Raw genomic sequence first — 20,021 nt, 5'->3', positions numbered from 1 at the left:
AAAGTCACTAACTAGAACATCCTGGATTAGCTGAAGAGCTCAGTCACCATTGGAGATGGATTGGCCATTAGTATTTAGGGAAGGCAGGAGTTCAATATTTTGCCAAACTTCATCCGCGAGGAAGTAGCCTTTTCACATCCAAGGCTGATCCCAGAGGCAAACGCCATGGAACTAACTGATCAAGAACAGGCAGGGGTGAGCGGAGAGTGCGAATGTTTCCTTTCACCCTCACAGTAACCAGAATCCTGGGCGGGGAAATTGGCAGCCCCCGTGCTTTCATACTGTCCTCTCGTCCACCTGATTTACAAAGACATACCAAAATGCTCGAATCTATCATTCAAGACATGGTAACTGATAAAACGACCAAACAGAGTCAACGTGGATTTGATGTAAGGGAAATCATGTTTGTTAAATCTGTTAAAGAGTATTTTAAGAATGTAACGTGCAATGAATGGTGGCGGTGGGAGCCACCAGTGGATGTCGTGTATTTGGATTTTCAGAAAGCATTCGTTAAGCTGCCACACAAGGTTGTTACACAAAACTATAGGACCCATGGGAGGGGGTACTATATTAGCATGGGCTGAGAATTGGTTAATGGACAGAAAACATAAGGGAGCAATAAATCGGAGATTTTTCAAGTTGGCAGGCTGGAACTAGCAGGTTACCACAGAGATCAGTACTTGGTTCAGCTATTTAGAAACGACATTAATGACTTACATGAGGGACTGAGTGAAATGAATGCAAGTTTGCTGATGATACAAAGCTTGGTGGGAATATCAGAGGTGAGGAGCACACAAAGAAGCTGCAGAGCTTCATAGGCAAGGTTGGGTGATTGAGCAAAGCATGGCAAATGGAATATCCCACGTCAAGTGCGAAGTTATCCCCTTTGATAAGGAAACTAAAAAAAAAACGGAATATTTCTGTAATGGTGAGAGATTGGAAAATGTTTGCATTCCCGGGACCTGGGCATCCATATACATGAATCACCACAATTTATTGTGCAGCTTTACGAGAACGAGAGGTGATCTGATTGAAAGATGTAAAATACTTCCGGGACTTGACAGGGTGAATGCTTGAGAAAGTTCTGCTGGCTGGGGAAGTTAGAACGTGGGGGTCAGAATCTCAAAAAGAGGCTCCAATGCAAGAATAAACACCTCCACAGGCGAGGGGTTGGGAATCTTAGAAATTCTTTGCCCCAGAAGGTTGTAAATGCTCAGCTGTCGAGTATATTCAACTCAGCGGTCGAGAGATTTTTAGTTACAAAGAAAACTAAGTGATATGGGGATTGTGCAGGAAGTTGGAATTGAGATAGAAGATCAGGCTTAAAGGGCTGAATGACCTGTTCCTGCTCCGAATCCTTATGTTGTAGATGAAGGTTTGGTGTCAATCCCAGGTCAGCACTATCAGCAATGATAGATCAGTGTTAAACAGCCCTGAGAGGTGGAGGGTGTGAGATTCTGTTACAGAGATACAGGGAGAGAGAGCGTGAGAGATACACACAATCTCATCTTAACTTCCTATAACCCAAACTGCAGGGGGTTCATGGCGAGGGGAGGGGGGGGGGGGGTGGGGGGCAGGGCGAGACGGGGGGGGGCCACGGCGAGACGGGGGGGGGCACGGCGAGACGGGGGGGGGGCACGGCGAGACGGGGGGGGGCACGGCGAGACGGGGGGGGGCACGGCGAGAGGGGGGGGCACGGCGAGAGGGGGGGCAGGGCGAGAGGGGGGGGCACGGCGAGAGGGGGGGGCACGGCGAGAGGGGGGGGGCACGGCGAGAGGGGGGGGCAACAAACAAGCATCCCTCCTGACTGCTACTAAACCAGGTGGCACACCGGTGACGAGTAAGTGGGGCCTGGATCACAGTCGCAGCATCTCTGCATCCTGCTACAGCCACTGTGTTTCCCGTCTGGGCAACATCCCCACCAACACTGACCTGGAATCTCTGTGCAAGCGAAGTGTCTGTGCAAGATCCATCGAGCACACTCGGGGACCCTGCCACTGGCCTGAAACAAATAAGTATCAAGAGGTCAGGACAGTGAGAATCAAAGTTTCCAGCATCGGTCAATCCCTGAAGTTGGCCATGTGGTGCTACCACAGTTTCACGTTTCCAACCACCACCCTCGCCATGAGTCTCCAAGCGGAGTGCTTAATAATGCACAGACACACGTTCAAATCTCCATGCAGAGGGCTGAGAATTTCATGAAAAAACAACAAAGTAAAGGAACGAGCAACAAAGTGTCACCGAGGCTGTCAGGTTGTTGTTGAAAAGCCAACTGGATCATGAATATCATTTAGGGAAAGAAATCTGTCGTCCTTTATCCGCTCTGGACCAAAATCAACAGGGTTGATTTTGAACTGTCCTGTGATGGTGATTCAAGAAGACCCAGCACCACCCGAGGACAAGTGGGATGTCCAATAACCACAAGCGACACCCAGACTGGGAGCGTGAATGAAAACACAAACTGTCACGGTTTCCTGGGAATGTTTCAATGGGCCGGTCACAGTCCGTGCAGCCGTTCCACACTCAGCATTTCTCAATGGAAGTTGCCTTGTCCAACATGAGTAAGGAGCAGTTCACTGCTTTGCCAGACAGCGACTGCAGAATCAAGCATCTGCTGATCATGGGTGAATGGCTGACTGGGGAATGTCTCTGAAACCCTCTCCAATTAGGCTGCGCTCCCCAAGTGGCTGGATGAGTGCAGCTCCAACAACACTTGAGAAGCTGGGCTCCATCCAGGACAAAAACAAAAAACTGCAGATGCTGGAAATCCAAAACAAAAGCAGAATTACCTGGAAAAACTCAGCAGGTCTGGCAGCATCGGCAGAGAAGAAAAGAGTTGATGTTTCAAGTCCTCATGACCCTTCAACAGCCTCATGAGGACTCGAAACGTCAACTCTTTTCTTCTCTGCCGATGCTGCCAGACCTGCTGAGTTTTTCCAGGTAATTCTGCTTTTGTTTTCCATCCAGGAGAAAGCACCCCATCCACAAACATTCATTCCCTCCACCACTGACGCACAGTAGCAGCAGTGTGTACCATCTACAAGATGCACTGCAGGAATTCACCAAGGCTCCTTGGACAGCACCTTCCAAACCCACGACCACTACCATCTAGAAGGACAAGGGCAGCAGATAGATGGGAACACCACCCCCTGGAAATTCCCCTCCAAGTCACTCACCATCCTGACTTGGAAACATATCGGCCGTTCCTTCACTGTCGCTGGGTCAAAATCCTGGAACTCCCTCCCTAACAGCACTGTGGGTGTTCCTACACCACATGGACTGCAGCAGTTCAAGAAGGCAGCTCACCACCTCCAAAGAGCAGCTGAAATACTGCCCCATTGCTGCTCACAACTTGTGGTTGTTACAGATATTGTTGACTCCGGTTACACCAATGCCCTCTTGATCAGTTTTACTCAGTTCTGGAGACTGGAATGCAGAAAGTCTTTCCTCTCTTTCAGTCCCTGGTTCACTAGAGGCCTTATACCAGGGCCGAGTGCCAGGTTCCTGATCTCCTCCCTCCAGCTCTCAGGCTCACTACCTGAATTATTTTTAGATTCATCAAAACCCTTTAAAAATTGCGGAGTAAACACGTAACCCTGAAGTCATCCATTCTCGCTTGTTGTGCCCATTCCTGTGTGCCCTGGGAAAGGTGTGGCAGAGCAAGGAGGAGGGGGTGAAAGTCTGATTTCACATATTGGGGGAGGCAGCCCTGATCCTCACAGGTTAACACTGCAGCTCCCAATATAGATGGCTGGGAGCAGGGAAAATGGACAGGGAAGACATGCTGAGCCCTTGCAGACCCGAACTAGAGAAACTGAGTAGACAAGGAGCAAGCTGGAAGCATTAGGGAGGGGGAGCAGGATCAGTTAGAGTTTTGCTTGACCGGACAAGGCAGCAAACCTGAAACTGGTCATCCTAAAATTCTCTGCACTTTCCTGCCCCTCCTGGGGGCTGCGATAAACAGTATCGACCATACCCCAAATTAAACCGCTTACCTCTCGACACTGAGGATGAGGTCCCCAGGGCACATTCTAATCTTGTTCTGGGCCTCCATGTTGATCATGTCACAGGCTTCAGATCCATTTATGCTGGTGATCAGGTCTCCGACCTGGAGATCCACTAAATCTGCTTTGCTCCCGTTGATTACCTGTGAAACATTACTGTCAGTCTGGACAAAGGAACCCAAGGTCACAAGCATCTTCCAGCCTAACCTTCCTTATTCATTGGGGAGTACTCTCACCCAAGAGTCAGAAGGTACTAGATTCAAATCTCACTCCAGAGACTTCAGCTCATAATCCAAACTGACATTCCCTATTCAGTGCCGAGGGAGCGCCGCACCGTCTGAGGGTCAGCGCCGAGGGAGTGCTGCACCGTCGGAGGGTCAGTGCCGAGGGAGTGCTGCACCGTCGGAGGGTCAGTGCTGAGGGAGTGCTGCACCGTCGGAGGGTCAGTGCCGAGGGAGTGCTGCACCGTCGGAGGGTCAGTGCCGAGGGAGTGCTGCACTTTCGGAGGGTCAGTGCTGAGGGAGTGCCGCACCGTCGGAGGGTCAGTGCTGAGGGAGTGCCGCACTGTCGGAGGGTCAGTGCTGAGGGAGTGCCGCACTGTCAGAGGGTCAGTGCTGAGGGAGTGCCGCACTGTCAGAGGGTCAGTGCTGAGGGAGTGCCGCACTGTCCGAGGGTCAGTGCTGAGGGAGTGCTGCACTGTCGGAGGGTCAGTGCTGAGGGAGTGCCGCACCGTCAGAGGGTCAGTGCTGAGGGAGTGCTGCACCATCGGAGGGTCAGTGCTGAGGGAGTGCCGCACTGTCGGAGGGTCAGTGCTGAGGGAGTGCCGCTCTGTCGGAGGGTCAGTGCTGAGGGAGTGCCGCACTGTCGGAGGGTAAGTGCTGAGGGAGTGCCGCACTGTCGGAGGGTCAGTGCTGAGGGAGTGCTGCACTGTCGGAGGGTCAGTGCTGAGGGAGTGCCGCACCGTCAGAGGGTCAGTGCTGAGGGAGTGCCGCACCATCAGAGGGTCAGTGCTGAGGGAGTGCTGCACTGTTGGAGGGTCAGTGCTGAGGGAGTGCCGCACTGTCGGAGGGTCAATGCTGAGGGAGCGCCACCAAAACCAGTCACCTTGGCAATGCTTGTTGGGTAACATTATCACGCATGCGATCACAGGGTAGTATTACAACAAACCTGCTTTTTATATCTGTTAAATCAAGATTTTACAGACAGGAAAGGAACCAGTGCAATGCCCTGCTTGTGATTTACTGAGCTAAGATGACTATGGTCAAAATATCAGGTGTGGAGCTATCTGGTACCAAACAGTGGCTAGATTGGATAAAAGCAGGAGTGTCCAGTCTAAAACAGGACCTCTGGCCATCCTAAATAAAGGGCTCTGGGTTTTATACACAGGGAGACCTGCCTCTATGTTGACTTTGGACTTGGCTTTGATTGGAACCCAGTTAAATATTACAAAGGAGAAACAAAAATAAAAATAGCTGGAAAAACTCAGCAGGTCTGGCAGCATCTGTGGAGAGGAAGACAAGAGTTAACGTTTCCAGTCCGAATGACTCTCCATCAGAACTGCTCAAGAGTCATCTCTGCAGATGCTGCCAGACCTGCTGAGTTTTTCCAGCTATTTTTATTTTTGTTTTGGATTTCCAGCATCTGCAGTTTGTTACTTTTATCTAAATATTGCAAAACCTTTGGGCTCTCATTTGTATTGATACAAGATGTGGGGTAAATATCTAAATTGAAGAGTAGTTTTGAGAGGGGATAAAGGGACAGATTGCTCCAGCCAGTTGAAACCAATTTCAGCAGTCAACCTGAAAGAGACTTCATTTTCTGTATTTAAAAACAAATTAAAGGAGTGCGAAGTGAAATTCCAACATAGAAAAGGAGACACAGACACACAGACAGAGCGAGCGAGCGACACACACACAGACAGAGCGAGCGAGAGAGAGGGAGAGACGCACACAGACAGAGCGAGCGAGCCAGAGGGAGAGACGCACACAGACAGAGCGAGCGAGCCAGAGGGAGAGACGCACACAGACAGAGCGAGCGAGCCAGAGGGAGAGACGCACACAGACAGAGCGAGCGAGCCAGAGGGAGAGACGCACACAGACAGAGCGAGCGAGCCAGAGGGAGAGACGCACACAGACAGAGCGAGCGAGCCAGAGGGAGAGACGCACACAGACAGAGCGAGCGAGCCAGAGGGAGAGACGCACACAGACAGAGCGAGCGAGCCAGAGGGAGAGACGCACACAGACAGAGCGAGCGAGCCAGAGGGAGAGACGCACACAGACAGAGCGAGCGAGCCAGAGGGAGAGACGCACACAGACAGAGCGAGCGAGCCAGAGGGAGAGACGCACACAGACAGAGCGAGCGAGCCAGAGGGAGAGACGCACACAGACAGAGCGAGCGAGCCAGAGGGAGAGACGCACACAGACAGAGCGAGCGAGCCAGAGGGAGAGACGCACACAGACAGAGCGAGCGAGCCAGAGGGAGAGACGCACACAGACAGAGCGAGCGAGCCAGAGGGAGAGACGCACACAGACAGAGCGAGCGAGCCAGAGGGAGAGACGCACACAGACAGAGCGAGCGAGCCAGAGGAGAGACGCACACAGACAGAGCGAGCGAGCCAGAGGGAGAGACGCACACAGACAGAGCGAGCGAGCCAGAGGAGAGACGCACACAGACAGAGCGAGCGAGCCAGAGGAGAGACGCACACAGACAGAGCGAGCGAGCCAGAGGGAGAGACGCACACAGACAGAGCGAGCGAGCCAGAGGGAGAGACGCACACAGACAGAGCGAGCGAGCCAGAGGGAGAGACGCACACAGACAGAGCGAGCGAGCCAGAGGGAGAGACGCACACAGACAGAGCGAGCGAGCCAGAGAGAGAGACGCACACAGACAGAGCGAGCGAGCCAGAGAGAGAGACGCACACAGACAGAGCGAGCGAGCCAGAGAGAGAGACGCACACAGACAGAGCGAGCGAGCCAGAGAGAGAGACGCACACAGACAGAGCGAGCGAGCCAGAGAGAGAGACGCACACAGACAGAGCGAGCGAGCCAGAGAGAGAGACGCACACAGACAGAGCGAGCGAGCCAGAGAGAGAGACGCACACAGACAGAGCGAGCGAGCCAGAGAGAGAGACGCACACAGACAGAGCGAGCGAGCCAGAGAGAGAGACGCACACAGACAGAGCGAGCGAGCCAGGAGAGAGAGACGCACACAGACAGAGCGAGCGAGCCAGAGAGAGAGACGCACACAGACAGAGCGAGCGAGCCAGAGAGAGAGACGCACACAGACAGAGCGAGCGAGCCAGAGAGAGAGACGCACACAGACAGAGCGAGCGAGCCAGAGAGAGAGACGCACACAGACAGAGCGAGCGAGCCAGAGAGAGAGACGCACACAGACAGAGCGAGCGAGCCAGAGAGAGAGACGCACACAGACAGAGCGAGCGAGCCAGAGAGAGAGACGCACACAGACAGAGCGAGCGAGCCAGAGAGAGAGACGCACACAGACAGAGCGAGCGAGCCAGAGAGAGAGACGCACACAGACAGAGCGAGCGAGCCAGAGAGAGAGACGCACACAGACAGAGCGAGCGAGCCAGAGAGAGAGACGCACACAGACAGAGCGAGCGAGCCAGAGAGAGAGACGCACACAGACAGAGCGAGCGAGCCAGAGAGAGAGACGCACACAGACAGAGCGAGCGAGCCAGAGAGAGAGACGCACACAGACAGAGCGAGCGAGCCAGAGAGAGAGACGCACACAGACAGAGCGAGCGAGCCAGAGAGAGAGACGCACACAGACAGAGCGAGCGAGCCAGAGAGAGAGACGCACACAGACAGAGCGAGCGAGCCAGAGAGAGAGACGCACACAGACAGAGCGAGCGAGCCAGAGAGAGAGACGCACACAGACAGAGCGAGCGAGCCAGAGAGAGAGACGCACACAGACAGAGCGAGCGAGCCAGAGAGAGAGACGCACACAGACAGAGCGAGCGAGCCAGAGAGAGAGACGCACACAGACAGAGCGAGCGAGCCAGAGAGAGAGACGCACACAGACAGAGCGAGCGAGCCAGAGAGAGAGACGCACACAGACAGAGCGAGCGAGCCAGAGAGAGAGACGCACACAGACAGAGCGAGCGAGCCAGAGAGAGAGACGCACACAGACAGAGCGAGCGAGCCAGAGAGAGAGACGCACACAGACAGAGCGAGCGAGCCAGAGAGAGAGACGCACACAGACAGAGCGAGCGAGCCAGAGAGAGAGACGCACACAGACAGAGCGAGCGAGCCAGAGAGAGAGACGCACACAGACAGAGCGAGCGAGCCAGAGAGAGAGACGCACACAGACAGAGCGAGCGAGCCAGAGAGAGAGACGCACACAGACAGAGCGAGCGAGCCAGAGAGAGAGACGCACACAGACAGAGCGAGCGAGCCAGAGAGAGAGACGCACACAGACAGAGCGAGCGAGCCAGAGAGAGAGACGCACACAGACAGAGCGAGCGAGCCAGAGAGAGAGACGCACACAGACAGAGCGAGCGAGCCAGAGAGAGAGACGCACACAGACAGAGCGAGCGAGCCAGAGAGAGAGACGCACACAGACAGAGCGAGCGAGCCAGAGAGAGAGACGCACACAGACAGAGCGAGCGAGCCAGAGAGAGAGACGCACACAGACAGAGCGAGCGAGCCAGAGAGAGAGACGCACACAGACAGAGCGAGCGAGCCAGAGAGAGAGACGCACACAGACAGAGCGAGCGAGCCAGAGAGAGAGACGCACACAGACAGAGCGAGCGAGCCAGAGAGAGAGACGCACACAGACAGAGCGAGCGAGCCAGAGAGAGAGACGCACACAGACAGAGCGAGCGAGCCAGAGAGAGAGACGCACACAGACAGAGCGAGCGAGCCAGAGAGAGAGACGCACACAGACAGAGCGAGCGAGCCAGAGAGAGAGACGCACACAGACAGAGCGAGCGAGCCAGAGAGAGAGACGCACACAGACAGAGCGAGCGAGCCAGAGAGAGAGACGCACACAGACAGAGCGAGCGAGCCAGAGAGAGAGACGCACACAGACAGAGCGAGCGAGCCAGAGAGAGAGACGCACACAGACAGAGCGAGCGAGCCAGAGAGAGAGACGCACACAGACAGAGCGAGCGAGCCAGAGAGAGAGACGCACACAGACAGAGCGAGCGAGCCAGAGAGAGAGACGCACACAGACAGAGCGAGCGAGCCAGAGAGAGAGACGCACACAGACAGAGCGAGCGAGCCAGAGAGAGAGACGCACACAGACAGAGCGAGCGAGCCAGAGAGAGAGACGCACACAGACAGAGCGAGCGAGCCAGAGAGAGAGACGCACACAGACAGAGCGAGCGAGCCAGAGAGAGAGACGCACACAGACAGAGCGAGCGAGCCAGAGAGAGAGACGCACACAGACAGAGCGAGCGAGCCAGAGAGAGAGACGCACACAGACAGAGCGAGCGAGCCAGAGAGAGAGACGCACACAGACAGAGCGAGCGAGCCAGAGAGAGAGACGCACACAGACAGAGCGAGCGAGCCAGAGAGAGAGACGCACACAGACAGAGCGAGCGAGCCAGAGAGAGAGACGCACACAGACAGAGCGAGCGAGCCAGAGAGAGATACACAGAAAGAACGAGCGAGCCAGAGAGAGATACACAGAAAGAACGAGCGAGCCAGAGAGAGATACACAGAAAGAACGAGCGAGCCAGAGAGAGATACACAGAAAGAACGAGCGAGCCAGAGAGAGATACACAGAAAGAACGAGCGAGCCAGAGAGAGATACACAGAAAGAACGAGCGAGCCAGAGAGAGATACACAGAAAGAACGAGCGAGCCAGAGAGAGATACACAGAAAGAACGAGCGAGCCAGAGAGAGATACACAGAAAGAACGAGCGAGCCAGAGAGAGATACACAGAAAGAACGAGCGAGCCAGAGAGAGATACACAGAAAGAACGAGCGAGCCAGAGAGATACACAGAAAGAACGAGCGAGCGAGCGAGACACACACACGCGGACAGAGCGAGAGAGACACACACACACAGAGCGAGCGAGAGAGAGACACACACAGAGCGAGCGAGAGAGAGACACACACACAGAGCGAGCGAGAGAGAGACACACACAGAGCGAGCGAGAGAGAGACACACACACAGAGCGAGCGAGAGAGAGACACACACACAGAGCGAGCGAGAGAGAGACACACACACAGAGCGAGCGAGAGAGAGACACACACACAGAGCGAGCGAGAGAGACACACACACAGAGCGAGCGAGAGAGACACACACACAGAGCGAGCGAGAGAGACACACACACAGAGCGAGCGAGAGAGACACACACACAGAGCGAGCGAGAGAGACACACACACAGAGCGAGCGAGAGAGACACACACACAGAGCGAGCGAGAGAGACACACACACAGAGCGAGCGAGAGAGACACACACACAGAGCGAGCGAGAGAGACACACACACAGAGCGAGCGAGAGAGACACACACACAGAGCGAGCGAGAGAGACACACACACAGAGCGAGCGAGAGAGACACACACACAGAGCGAGCGAGAGAGACACACACACAGAGCGAGCGAGAGAGACACACACACAGAGCGAGCGAGAGAGACACACACACAGAGCGAGCGAGAGAGACACACACACACAGAGCGAGCGAGAGAGACACACACACACAGAGCGAGCGAGAGAGACACACACACAGAGCGAGCGAGAGAGACACACACACAGAGCGAGCGAGAGAGACACACACACAGAGCGAGCGAGAGAGACACACACACAGAGCGAGCGAGAGAGACACACACACAGAGCGAGCGAGAGAGACACACACACAGAGCGAGCGAGAGAGACACACACACAGAGCGAGCGAGAGAGACACACACACAGAGCGAGCGAGAGAGAGACACACACACAGAGCGAGCGAGAGAGACACACACACAGAGCGAGCGAGAGAGACACACACACAGAGCGAGCGAGAGAGACACACACACAGAGCGAGCGAGAGAGACACACACACAGAGCGAGCGAGAGAGACACACACACAGAGCGAGCGAGAGAGACACACACACAGAGCGAGCGAGAGAGACACACACACAGAGCGAGCGAGAGAGACACACACACAGAGCGAGCGAGAGAGACACACACACAGAGCGAGCGAGAGAGACACACACACAGAGCGAGCGAGAGAGACACACACACAGAGCGAGCGAGAGAGACACACACACACAGAGCGAGCGAGAGAGACACACACACACAGAGCGAGCGAGAGAGACACACACACAGAGCGAGCGAGAGAGACACACACACAGAGCGAGCGAGAGAGACACACACACAGAGCGAGCGAGAGAGACACACACACAGAGCGAGCGAGAGAGACACACACACAGAGCGAGCGAGAGAGACACACACACAGAGCGAGCGAGAGAGACACACACACAGAGCGAGCGAGAGAGACACACACACAGAGCGAGCGAGAGAGACACACACACAGAGCGAGCGAGAGAGACACACACACAGAGCGAGCGAGAGAGACACACACACAGAGCGAGCGAGAGAGACACACACACAGAGCGAGCGAGAGAGACACACACACAGAGCGAGCGAGAGAGACACACACACAGAGCGAGCGAGAGAGACACACACACAGAGCGAGCGAGAGAGACACACACACAGAGCGAGCGAGAGAGACACACACACAGAGCGAGCGAGAGAGACACACACACAGAGCGAGCGAGAGAGACACACACACAGAGCGAGCGAGAGAGACACACACACAGAGCGAGCGAGAGAGACACACACACAGAGCGAGCGAGAGAGACACACACACAGAGCGAGCGAGAGAGACACACACACAGAGCGAGCGAGAGAGACACACACACAGAGCGAGCGAGAGAGACACACACACAGAGCGAGCGAGAGAGACACACACACAGAGCGAGCGAGAGAGACACACACACAGAGCGAGCGAGAGAGACACACACACAGAGCGAGCGAGAGAGACACACACACAGAGCGAGCGAGAGAGACACACACACAGAGCGAGCGAGAGAGACACACACACAGAGCGAGCGAGAGAGACACACACACAGAGCGAGCGAGAGAGACACACACACAGAGCGAGCGAGAGAGACACACACACAGAGCGAGCGAGAGAGACACACACACAGAGCGAGCGAGAGAGACACACACACAGAGCGAGCGAGAGAGACACACACACAGAGCGAGCGAGAGAGACACACACACAGAGCGAGCGAGAGAGACACACACACAGAGCGAGCGAGAGAGACACACACACAGAGCGAGCGAGAGAGACACACACACAGAGCGAGCGAGAGAGACACACACACAGAGCGAGCGAGAGAGACACACACACAGAGCGAGCGAGAGAGACACACACACAGAGCGAGCGAGAGAGACACACACACAGAGCGAGCGAGAGAGACACACACACAGAGCGAGCGAGAGAGACACACACACAGAGCGAGCGAGAGAGACACACACACAGAGCGAGCGAGAGAGACACACACACAGAGCGAGCGAGAGAGACACACACACAGAGCGAGCGAGAGAGACACACACACAGAGCGAGCGAGAGAGACACACACACAGAGCGAGCGAGAGAGACACACACACAGAGCGAGCGAGAGAGACACACACACAGAGCGAGCGAGAGAGACACACACACAGAGCGAGCGAGAGAGACACACACACAGAGCGAGCGAGAGAGACACACACACAGAGCGAGCGAGAGAGACACACACACAGAGCGAGCGAGAGAGACACACACACAGAGCGAGCGAGAGAGACACACACACAGAGCGAGCGAGAGAGACACACACACAGAGCGAGCGAGAGAGACACACACACAGAGCGAGCGAGAGAGACACACACACAGAGCGAGCGAGAGAGACACACACACAGAGCGAGCGAGAGAGACACACACACAGAGCGAGCGAGAGAGACACACACACAGAGCGAGCGAGAGAGACACACACACAGAGCGAGCGAGAGAGACACACACACAGAGCGAGCGAGAGAGACACACACACAGAGCGAGCGAGAGAGACACACACACAGAGCGAGCGAGAGAGACACACACACAGAGCGAGCGAGAGAGACACACACACAGAGCGAGCGAGAGAGACACACACACAGAGCGAGCGAGAGAGACACACACACAGAGCGAGCGAGAGAGACACACACACAGAGCGAGCGAGAGAGACACACACACACAGAGGCAGGCAGACAGACACAGCTATAGAGAGAGAGACACACACACAGGCAGGCAGACAGACACAGCTATAGAGAGAGAGAGACACACACACACAGGCAGGCAGACAGACACAGCTATAGAGAGAGAGAGTGAGACACATAGGCAGGCAGACAGACACAGCTATAGAGAGAGAGACACACATAGGCAGGCAGACAGACAGAGCTATAGTGAGAGAGACACACATAGGCAGGCAGACAGACAGAGCTATAGTGAGAGAGAGACACACACACAGGCAGGCAGACACAGCTATAGAGAGCGAGACACACACACAGGCAGGCAGAGAGACACAGCTATAGAGAGAGACACAGGTAGGCAGACAGACAGCTATAGAGAGAGAGAGAGAGACACAGGCAGGCAGACACAGCTATAGAGAGAGAGACATACACAGGCAGGCAGACACAGCTATAGAGAGAGAGAGACATACACAGGCAGGCAGACACAGCTATAGAGAGAGAGAGAAACACACATACAGGCAGGCAGACAGACAGTTATAGAAATAGAGAGAGACACACACAGGCAGGCAGACAGACACAGCTATAGAGAGAGAGAGAGAGACACACACACACACAGGCAGGCAGACAGACACAGCTACAGAGAGAGAGAGAGAGAGAGAGAGAGAGACAGGCAGGCAGACAGACACTGCTACAGAGAGAAAGAGACACACACACAGGCAGGCAGACAGACACAGCTATAGAGAGAGAGACACACACACACACACACACACACACACACAGGCAGGCAGACACAGCTATAGAGAGAGAGAGACACACCCACACAGGCAGGCAGACACAGCTATAGAGAGAGAGACACACAGGCAGGCAGACAGACACAGCTATAGAGAGAGAGAGAGAGAGACACACACACACAGGCAGGCAGACACAGCTATAGAGAGAGAGAGACACACACACACACACAGGCAGGCAGACAGACACAGCTATAGAGAGAGACACACAGACAGGCAGAGAGATTAGAGAGAGACACAGGCAGGCAGGCAGGCAGACAGACAGCTATAGAGAGAGAGAGACACACACACACAGGCAGGCAGACACAGCTATAGAGAGAGAGAGACACACACACACACACAGGCAGGCAGGCAGACAGACAGCTATAGAGAGAGAGAGGGACACACACACAGGCAGGCAGACACAGCTATAGAGAAAGAGAGACACACACACACACAGGCAGGCAGACAGACACAGCTATAGAGAGAGAGAGAGTGAGAGAGTGACACACAGGCAGGCAGAGAGAGTGAAAGCGAGAGAGAAAGAGAAAGAGAGACACACACAGGCAGGCAGACAGACACAGCTACAGAGAGAAAGACGCACATACAGGAAGGCAGACACAGCTATAGAGAGAGAGACACACACACAGGCAGGCAGAGAGACGCAGCTATAGAGAGAGACACACACACACAGACATGCAGGCAGACAGACAGCTATAGAGAGAGAGAGAGAGACACACACACAGGCAGGCAGACAGACACAGCTCTGGAGAGAGAGACACACACATAGGCAGGCAGACACAGCTATAGTGAGAGAGACACACACATAGGCAGGCAGACACAGCTATAGAGAGAGAGACACACACACAGGCAGGCAGACAGACACAGCTATAGAGAGAGACACACACACAGGCAGGCAGAGAGACACAGCTATAGAGAGAGAGACACACACACAGGCAGGCAGACAGACACAGCTATAGAGAGAGAGAGACACACACACAGGCAGGCAGACAGACGCTGCTACAGAGAGAGAGAGAGAGACAGGTAGGCAGACAGACACAGCTATAGAGAGAGAGACACACACACAGGCAGGCAGACAGACACAGCTATAGAGAGACACACACACAGGCAGGCAGACAGACACAGCTATAGAGAGAGAGAGAGACACACACAGGTAGGCAGACAGACACAGCTATAGTGAGAGAGAGACACACACACAGGCAGGCAGACAGACACAGCTATAGAGAGAGAGACACACATAGGCAGGCAGGCACAGCTATAGAGAGAGAGACACACACACAGGCAGGCAGACAGACACAGCTATAGTGAGAGACAGACACACACACAGGCAGGCAGATAGACACAGCTATAGAGAGAGACACAGGTAGGCAGACAGACAGCTATAGAGAGAGAGAGAGACACACAGGCAGGCAGGCAGACACAGCTATAGAGAGAGAGAGACATACACAGGCAGGCAGACACAGCTATAGAGAGAGAGAGAGAAACACACATACAGGCAGGCAGACAGACAGTTATAGAAATAGAGAGAGACACACACAGGCAGGCAGACAGACACAGCTATAGAGAGAGAGAGACACACACACACACAGGCAGGCAGACAGACACAGCTACAGAGAGAGAGAGAGAGAGAGAGAGAGAGAGAGAGACAGGCAGACAGACACTGCTACAGAGAGAGAGACACACACACAGGCAGGCAGACAGACAGCTATAGAGAGAGTGAGAGAGTGACACACAGGCAGGCAGAGAGAGAGAAAGCGAGAGAGAGAGAGAAAGAGAGACACACACAGGCAGGCAGACAGACACAGCTACAGAGAGAAAGACACACATACAGGAAGGCAGACACAGCTATAGAGAGAGAGACACACACACAGACAGGCAGGCAGACAGACAGCTATAGAGAGAGAGAGAGAGATACACACACACAGGCAGGCAGACAAACACAGCTCTGGAGAGAGAGACACACACATAGGCAGGCAGACACAGCTATAGTGAGAGAGACACACACATAGGCAGGCAGACACAGCTATAGAGAGAGAGACACACACACAGGCAGGCAGACAGACACAGCTATAGAGAGAGAGACACACACAGGCAGGCAGAGAGACACAGCTATATAGAGAGAGACACATAGACAGACAGGCAGAGAGACACAGCTATAGAGAGAGAGACACACACACAGGCAGGCAGACAGACACAGCTATAGAGAGAGAGACACACACACAGGCAGGCAGACAGACACAGCTATAGAGAGAGACACACACACACAGGCAGGCAGACAGACACAGCTATAGAGAGAGAGAGAGACACACAGGCAGGCAGACAGACACAGCTATAGTGAGAGAGAGACACACACACACAGGCAGGCAGACAGACACAGCTATAGAGAGAGAGACACACACATAGGCAGGCAGACACAGCTATAGAGAGAGAGACACACACACAGGCAGGCAGACAGACACAGCTATAGTGAGAGAGAGACACACACACAGGCAGGCAGACAGACACAGCTATAGAGAGAGACACAGATAGGCAGACAGACACAGCTATAGAGAGAGAGACACACACACACAGGCAGGCAGACAGACACAGCTATAGAGAGAGAGACACACAGGCAGGCAGACAGACACTGCTATAGAGAGAGAGAGAGAGCGAGAGACACAGGCAGGCAGACAGACACAGCTATAGAGAGAGAGAGAGAGACACACACACACACACAGGCAGACAGACACAGCTATAGAGAGAGAGCGAGACACACACACACACACACACACACACACACACACACACAGAGGCAGGCAGACAGACACAGCTATAGAGAGAGAGAGAGAGAGAGAGAGACACACACACACAGGCAGGCAGACAGACACAGCTATAGAGAGAGAGAGAGAGAGAGAGAGAGAGAGAGAGTGACACATAGGCAGGCAGAGAGAGAGAGAGAGAGAGAGAGAGAGAGAGAGAGAAAGAGAGACACACACAGGCAGGCAGACAGACACAGCTACAAAGAGAAAGACACACATACAGGCAGGCAGACACAGCTATAGAGAGAGACACACACATACAGGCAGGCAGAGAAACGCAGCTACAGAGAGAGACACACACACACTGGCAGGCAGACAGACAGCTATAGAGAGAGAGAGAGAGAGAGAGAGAGAGACACACACACACAGGCAGGCAGACAGACACAGCTACAGAGAGAGAGAGAGAGAGAGAGAGAGAGAGAGAGAGACAGGCAGGCAGACAGACACTGCTACAGAGAGAAAGAGACACACACACACAGGCAGGCAGACAGACAGCTATAGAGAGAGAGAGACACACACACACACACACACACACAGGCAGGCAGACACAGCTATAGAGAGAGAGAGACACACCCACACAGGCAGGCAGACACAGCTATAGAGAGAGAGACACACATGCAGGCAGACAGACACAGCTATAGAGAGAGAGAGAGAGACACACACACACACAGGCAGGCAGACACAGCTATAGAGAGAGAGAGACACACACACACACACACAGGCAGGCAGACAGACACAGCTATAGAGAGAGACACACAGACAGGCAGAGAGATTAGAGAGAGACACAGGCAGGCAGACACACAGCTATAGAGAGAGAGAGACACACACACACAGGCAGGCAGACACAGCTATAGAGAAAGAGAGACACACACACACACAGGCAGGCAGACAGACACAGCTATAGAGAGAGAGAGAGTGAGAGAGTGACACACAGGCAGGCAGAGAGAGAGAAAGCGAGAGAGAGAGAGAAAGAGAGACACACACAGGCAGGCAGACAGACACAGCTACAGAGAGAAAGACACACAGACAGGAAGGCAGACACAGCTATAGAGAGAGAGAGAGTGAGAGAGTGACACACAGGCAGGCAGAGAGAGAGAAAGCGAGAGAGAGAGAGAAAGAGAGACACACACAGGCCGGCAGACAGACACAGCTATAGAGAGAGAGAGAGAGAGAGATACACACAGGCAGGCAGACAGACACAGCTATAGAGAGAGAGAGAGAGAGAGAGAGAGAGAGAGAGACAGGCAGGCAGACAGACACAGCTATAGAGAGAGAGAGAGAGAGAGAGACACACACACACACAGGCAGGCAGACACAGCTATAGAGAGAGAGAGAGACACACACACAGGCAGGCAGACACAGCTATATAGAAAGAGACACACAAACAGGCAGGCAGACACAGCTATAGAGAGAGAGACACACAAACAGGCAGGCAGACAGACACAGCTATAGAGAGAGACACAGGTAGGCAGACAGACAGCTATAGAGAGAGAGACACAGGCAGGCAGACAGACACAGCTATAGAGAGAGAGAGACATACACAGGCAGGCAGACACAGCTATAGAGAGAGAGAGAAACACACATACAGGCAGGCAGACAGACAGATATAGAAATAGAGAGAGACACACACACAGGCAGGCAGACAGACACAGCTATAGAGAGAGAGAAACACACATACAGGCAGGCAGACAGACAGATATAGAAATAGAGAGAGACACACACAGGCAGGCAGACAGACACAGCTACAGAGAGAGAGGGAGAGAGAGAGACAGGCAGACAGACACTGCTACAGAGAGAGAGAGACACACACACAGGCAGGCAGACAGACACAGCTATAGAGAGATTAGAGAGAGACACAGGCAGGCAGACAGACACAGCTATAGAGAGAGAGAGACACACACACACAGGCAGGCAGACAGACACAGCTACAGAGAGAGAGAGAGAGAGACAGGCAGGCAGACAGACAGACACTGCTACAGAGAGAGAGAGAGAGACACACACACAGGCAGGCAGACAGACACAGCTATAGAGAGATTAGAGAGAGACACAGGCAGGCAGACAGACACAGCTATAGAGAGAGAGAGACACACACACACACAGGCAGGCAGACACAGCTATAGAGAGAGAGACACACACATACACACACACAGGCAGGCAGGCAGACACAGCTATAGAGAGAGACACACACACAGGTAGGCAGACAGACAGCTATAGAGAGAGAGACACAGGCAGGCAGACAGACACAGCTATAGAGAGAGAGAGACATACACAGGCAGGCAGACACAGCTATAGAGAGAGAGAGAAACACACATACAGGCAGGCAGACAGACAGATATAGAAATAGAGGGAGACACACACACAGGCAGGCAGACAGACACAGCTATAGAGAGAGAGAAACACACATACAGGCAGGCAGACAGACAGATATAGAAATAGAGAGAGACACACACAGGCAGGCAGACAGACACAGCTACAGAGAGAGAGGGAGAGAGAGAGACAGGCAGACAGACACTGCTACAGAGAGAGAGAGACACACACACAGGCAGGCAGACAGACACAGCTATAGAGAGATTAGAGAGAGACACAGGCAGGCAGACAGACACAGCTATAGAGAGAGAGAGACACACACACACAGGCAGGCAGACAGACACAGCTACAGAGAGAGAGAGAGAGAGACAGGCAGGCAGACAGACAGACACTGCTACAGAGAGAGAGAGAGAGACACACACACAGGCAGGCAGACAGACACAGCTATAGAGAGATTAGAGAGAGACACAGGCAGGCAGACAGACACAGCTATAGAGAGAGAGAGACACACACACACACAGGCAGGCAGACACAGCTATAGAGAGAGAGACACACACATACACACACACAGGCAGGCAGGCAGACACAGCTATAGAGAGAGACACACACACAGGTAGGCAGACAGACACAGCTATAGAGAGAGAGACACACAGGCAGGCAGACAGACGCTGCTATAGAGAGAGAGAGAGAGAGAGACAGGCAGGCAGACAGACACAGCTATAGAGAGAGAGAGAGAGAGAGAGAGAGAGAGACACACACACACACAGGCAGGCAGACACAGCTATAGAGAGAGAGAGAGACACACACACAGGCAGGCAGACACAGCTATATAGAAAGAGACACACAAACAGGCAGGCAGACACAGCTATAGACAGAGAGAGAGACACACACAGGCCGGCAGACAG

General features: G+C 54.0%; 1 protein-coding gene across 2 annotated transcripts in view; it reads right to left on the bottom strand.

Moving 5' to 3' along the window:
* Positions 1-20,021, bottom strand: part of pdlim2 (PDZ and LIM domain 2 (mystique)) — a 34,482-nt gene that overhangs the window by 6,403 nt on the left and 8,058 nt on the right. Inside the window, exons 2-3 of one of the 2 annotated variants that reach the window (XM_041209874.1) lie at positions 3,996-4,147; positions 1,933-2,002 (exon numbers count right to left, since the gene is read on the bottom strand). The exons of the other annotated variant lie outside the window; for it this stretch is intronic. Of the exons in view, the coding sequence (XP_041065808.1) occupies positions 1,933-2,002; positions 3,996-4,147 (222 nt within the window). The remainder of the gene's footprint in view (positions 1-1,932; positions 2,003-3,995; positions 4,148-20,021) is intronic. 2 annotated transcript variants of the gene reach the window in all.

The sequence above is a fragment of the Carcharodon carcharias genome, chromosome 17 (assembly GCF_017639515.1).
Source record: "Carcharodon carcharias isolate sCarCar2 chromosome 17, sCarCar2.pri, whole genome shotgun sequence".
NCBI lineage: Eukaryota > Metazoa > Chordata > Chondrichthyes > Lamniformes > Lamnidae > Carcharodon > Carcharodon carcharias.
The sequence above is the reverse complement of the archived record's forward strand: the minus strand, read 5'-3'. Positions and strand labels throughout refer to the sequence as shown.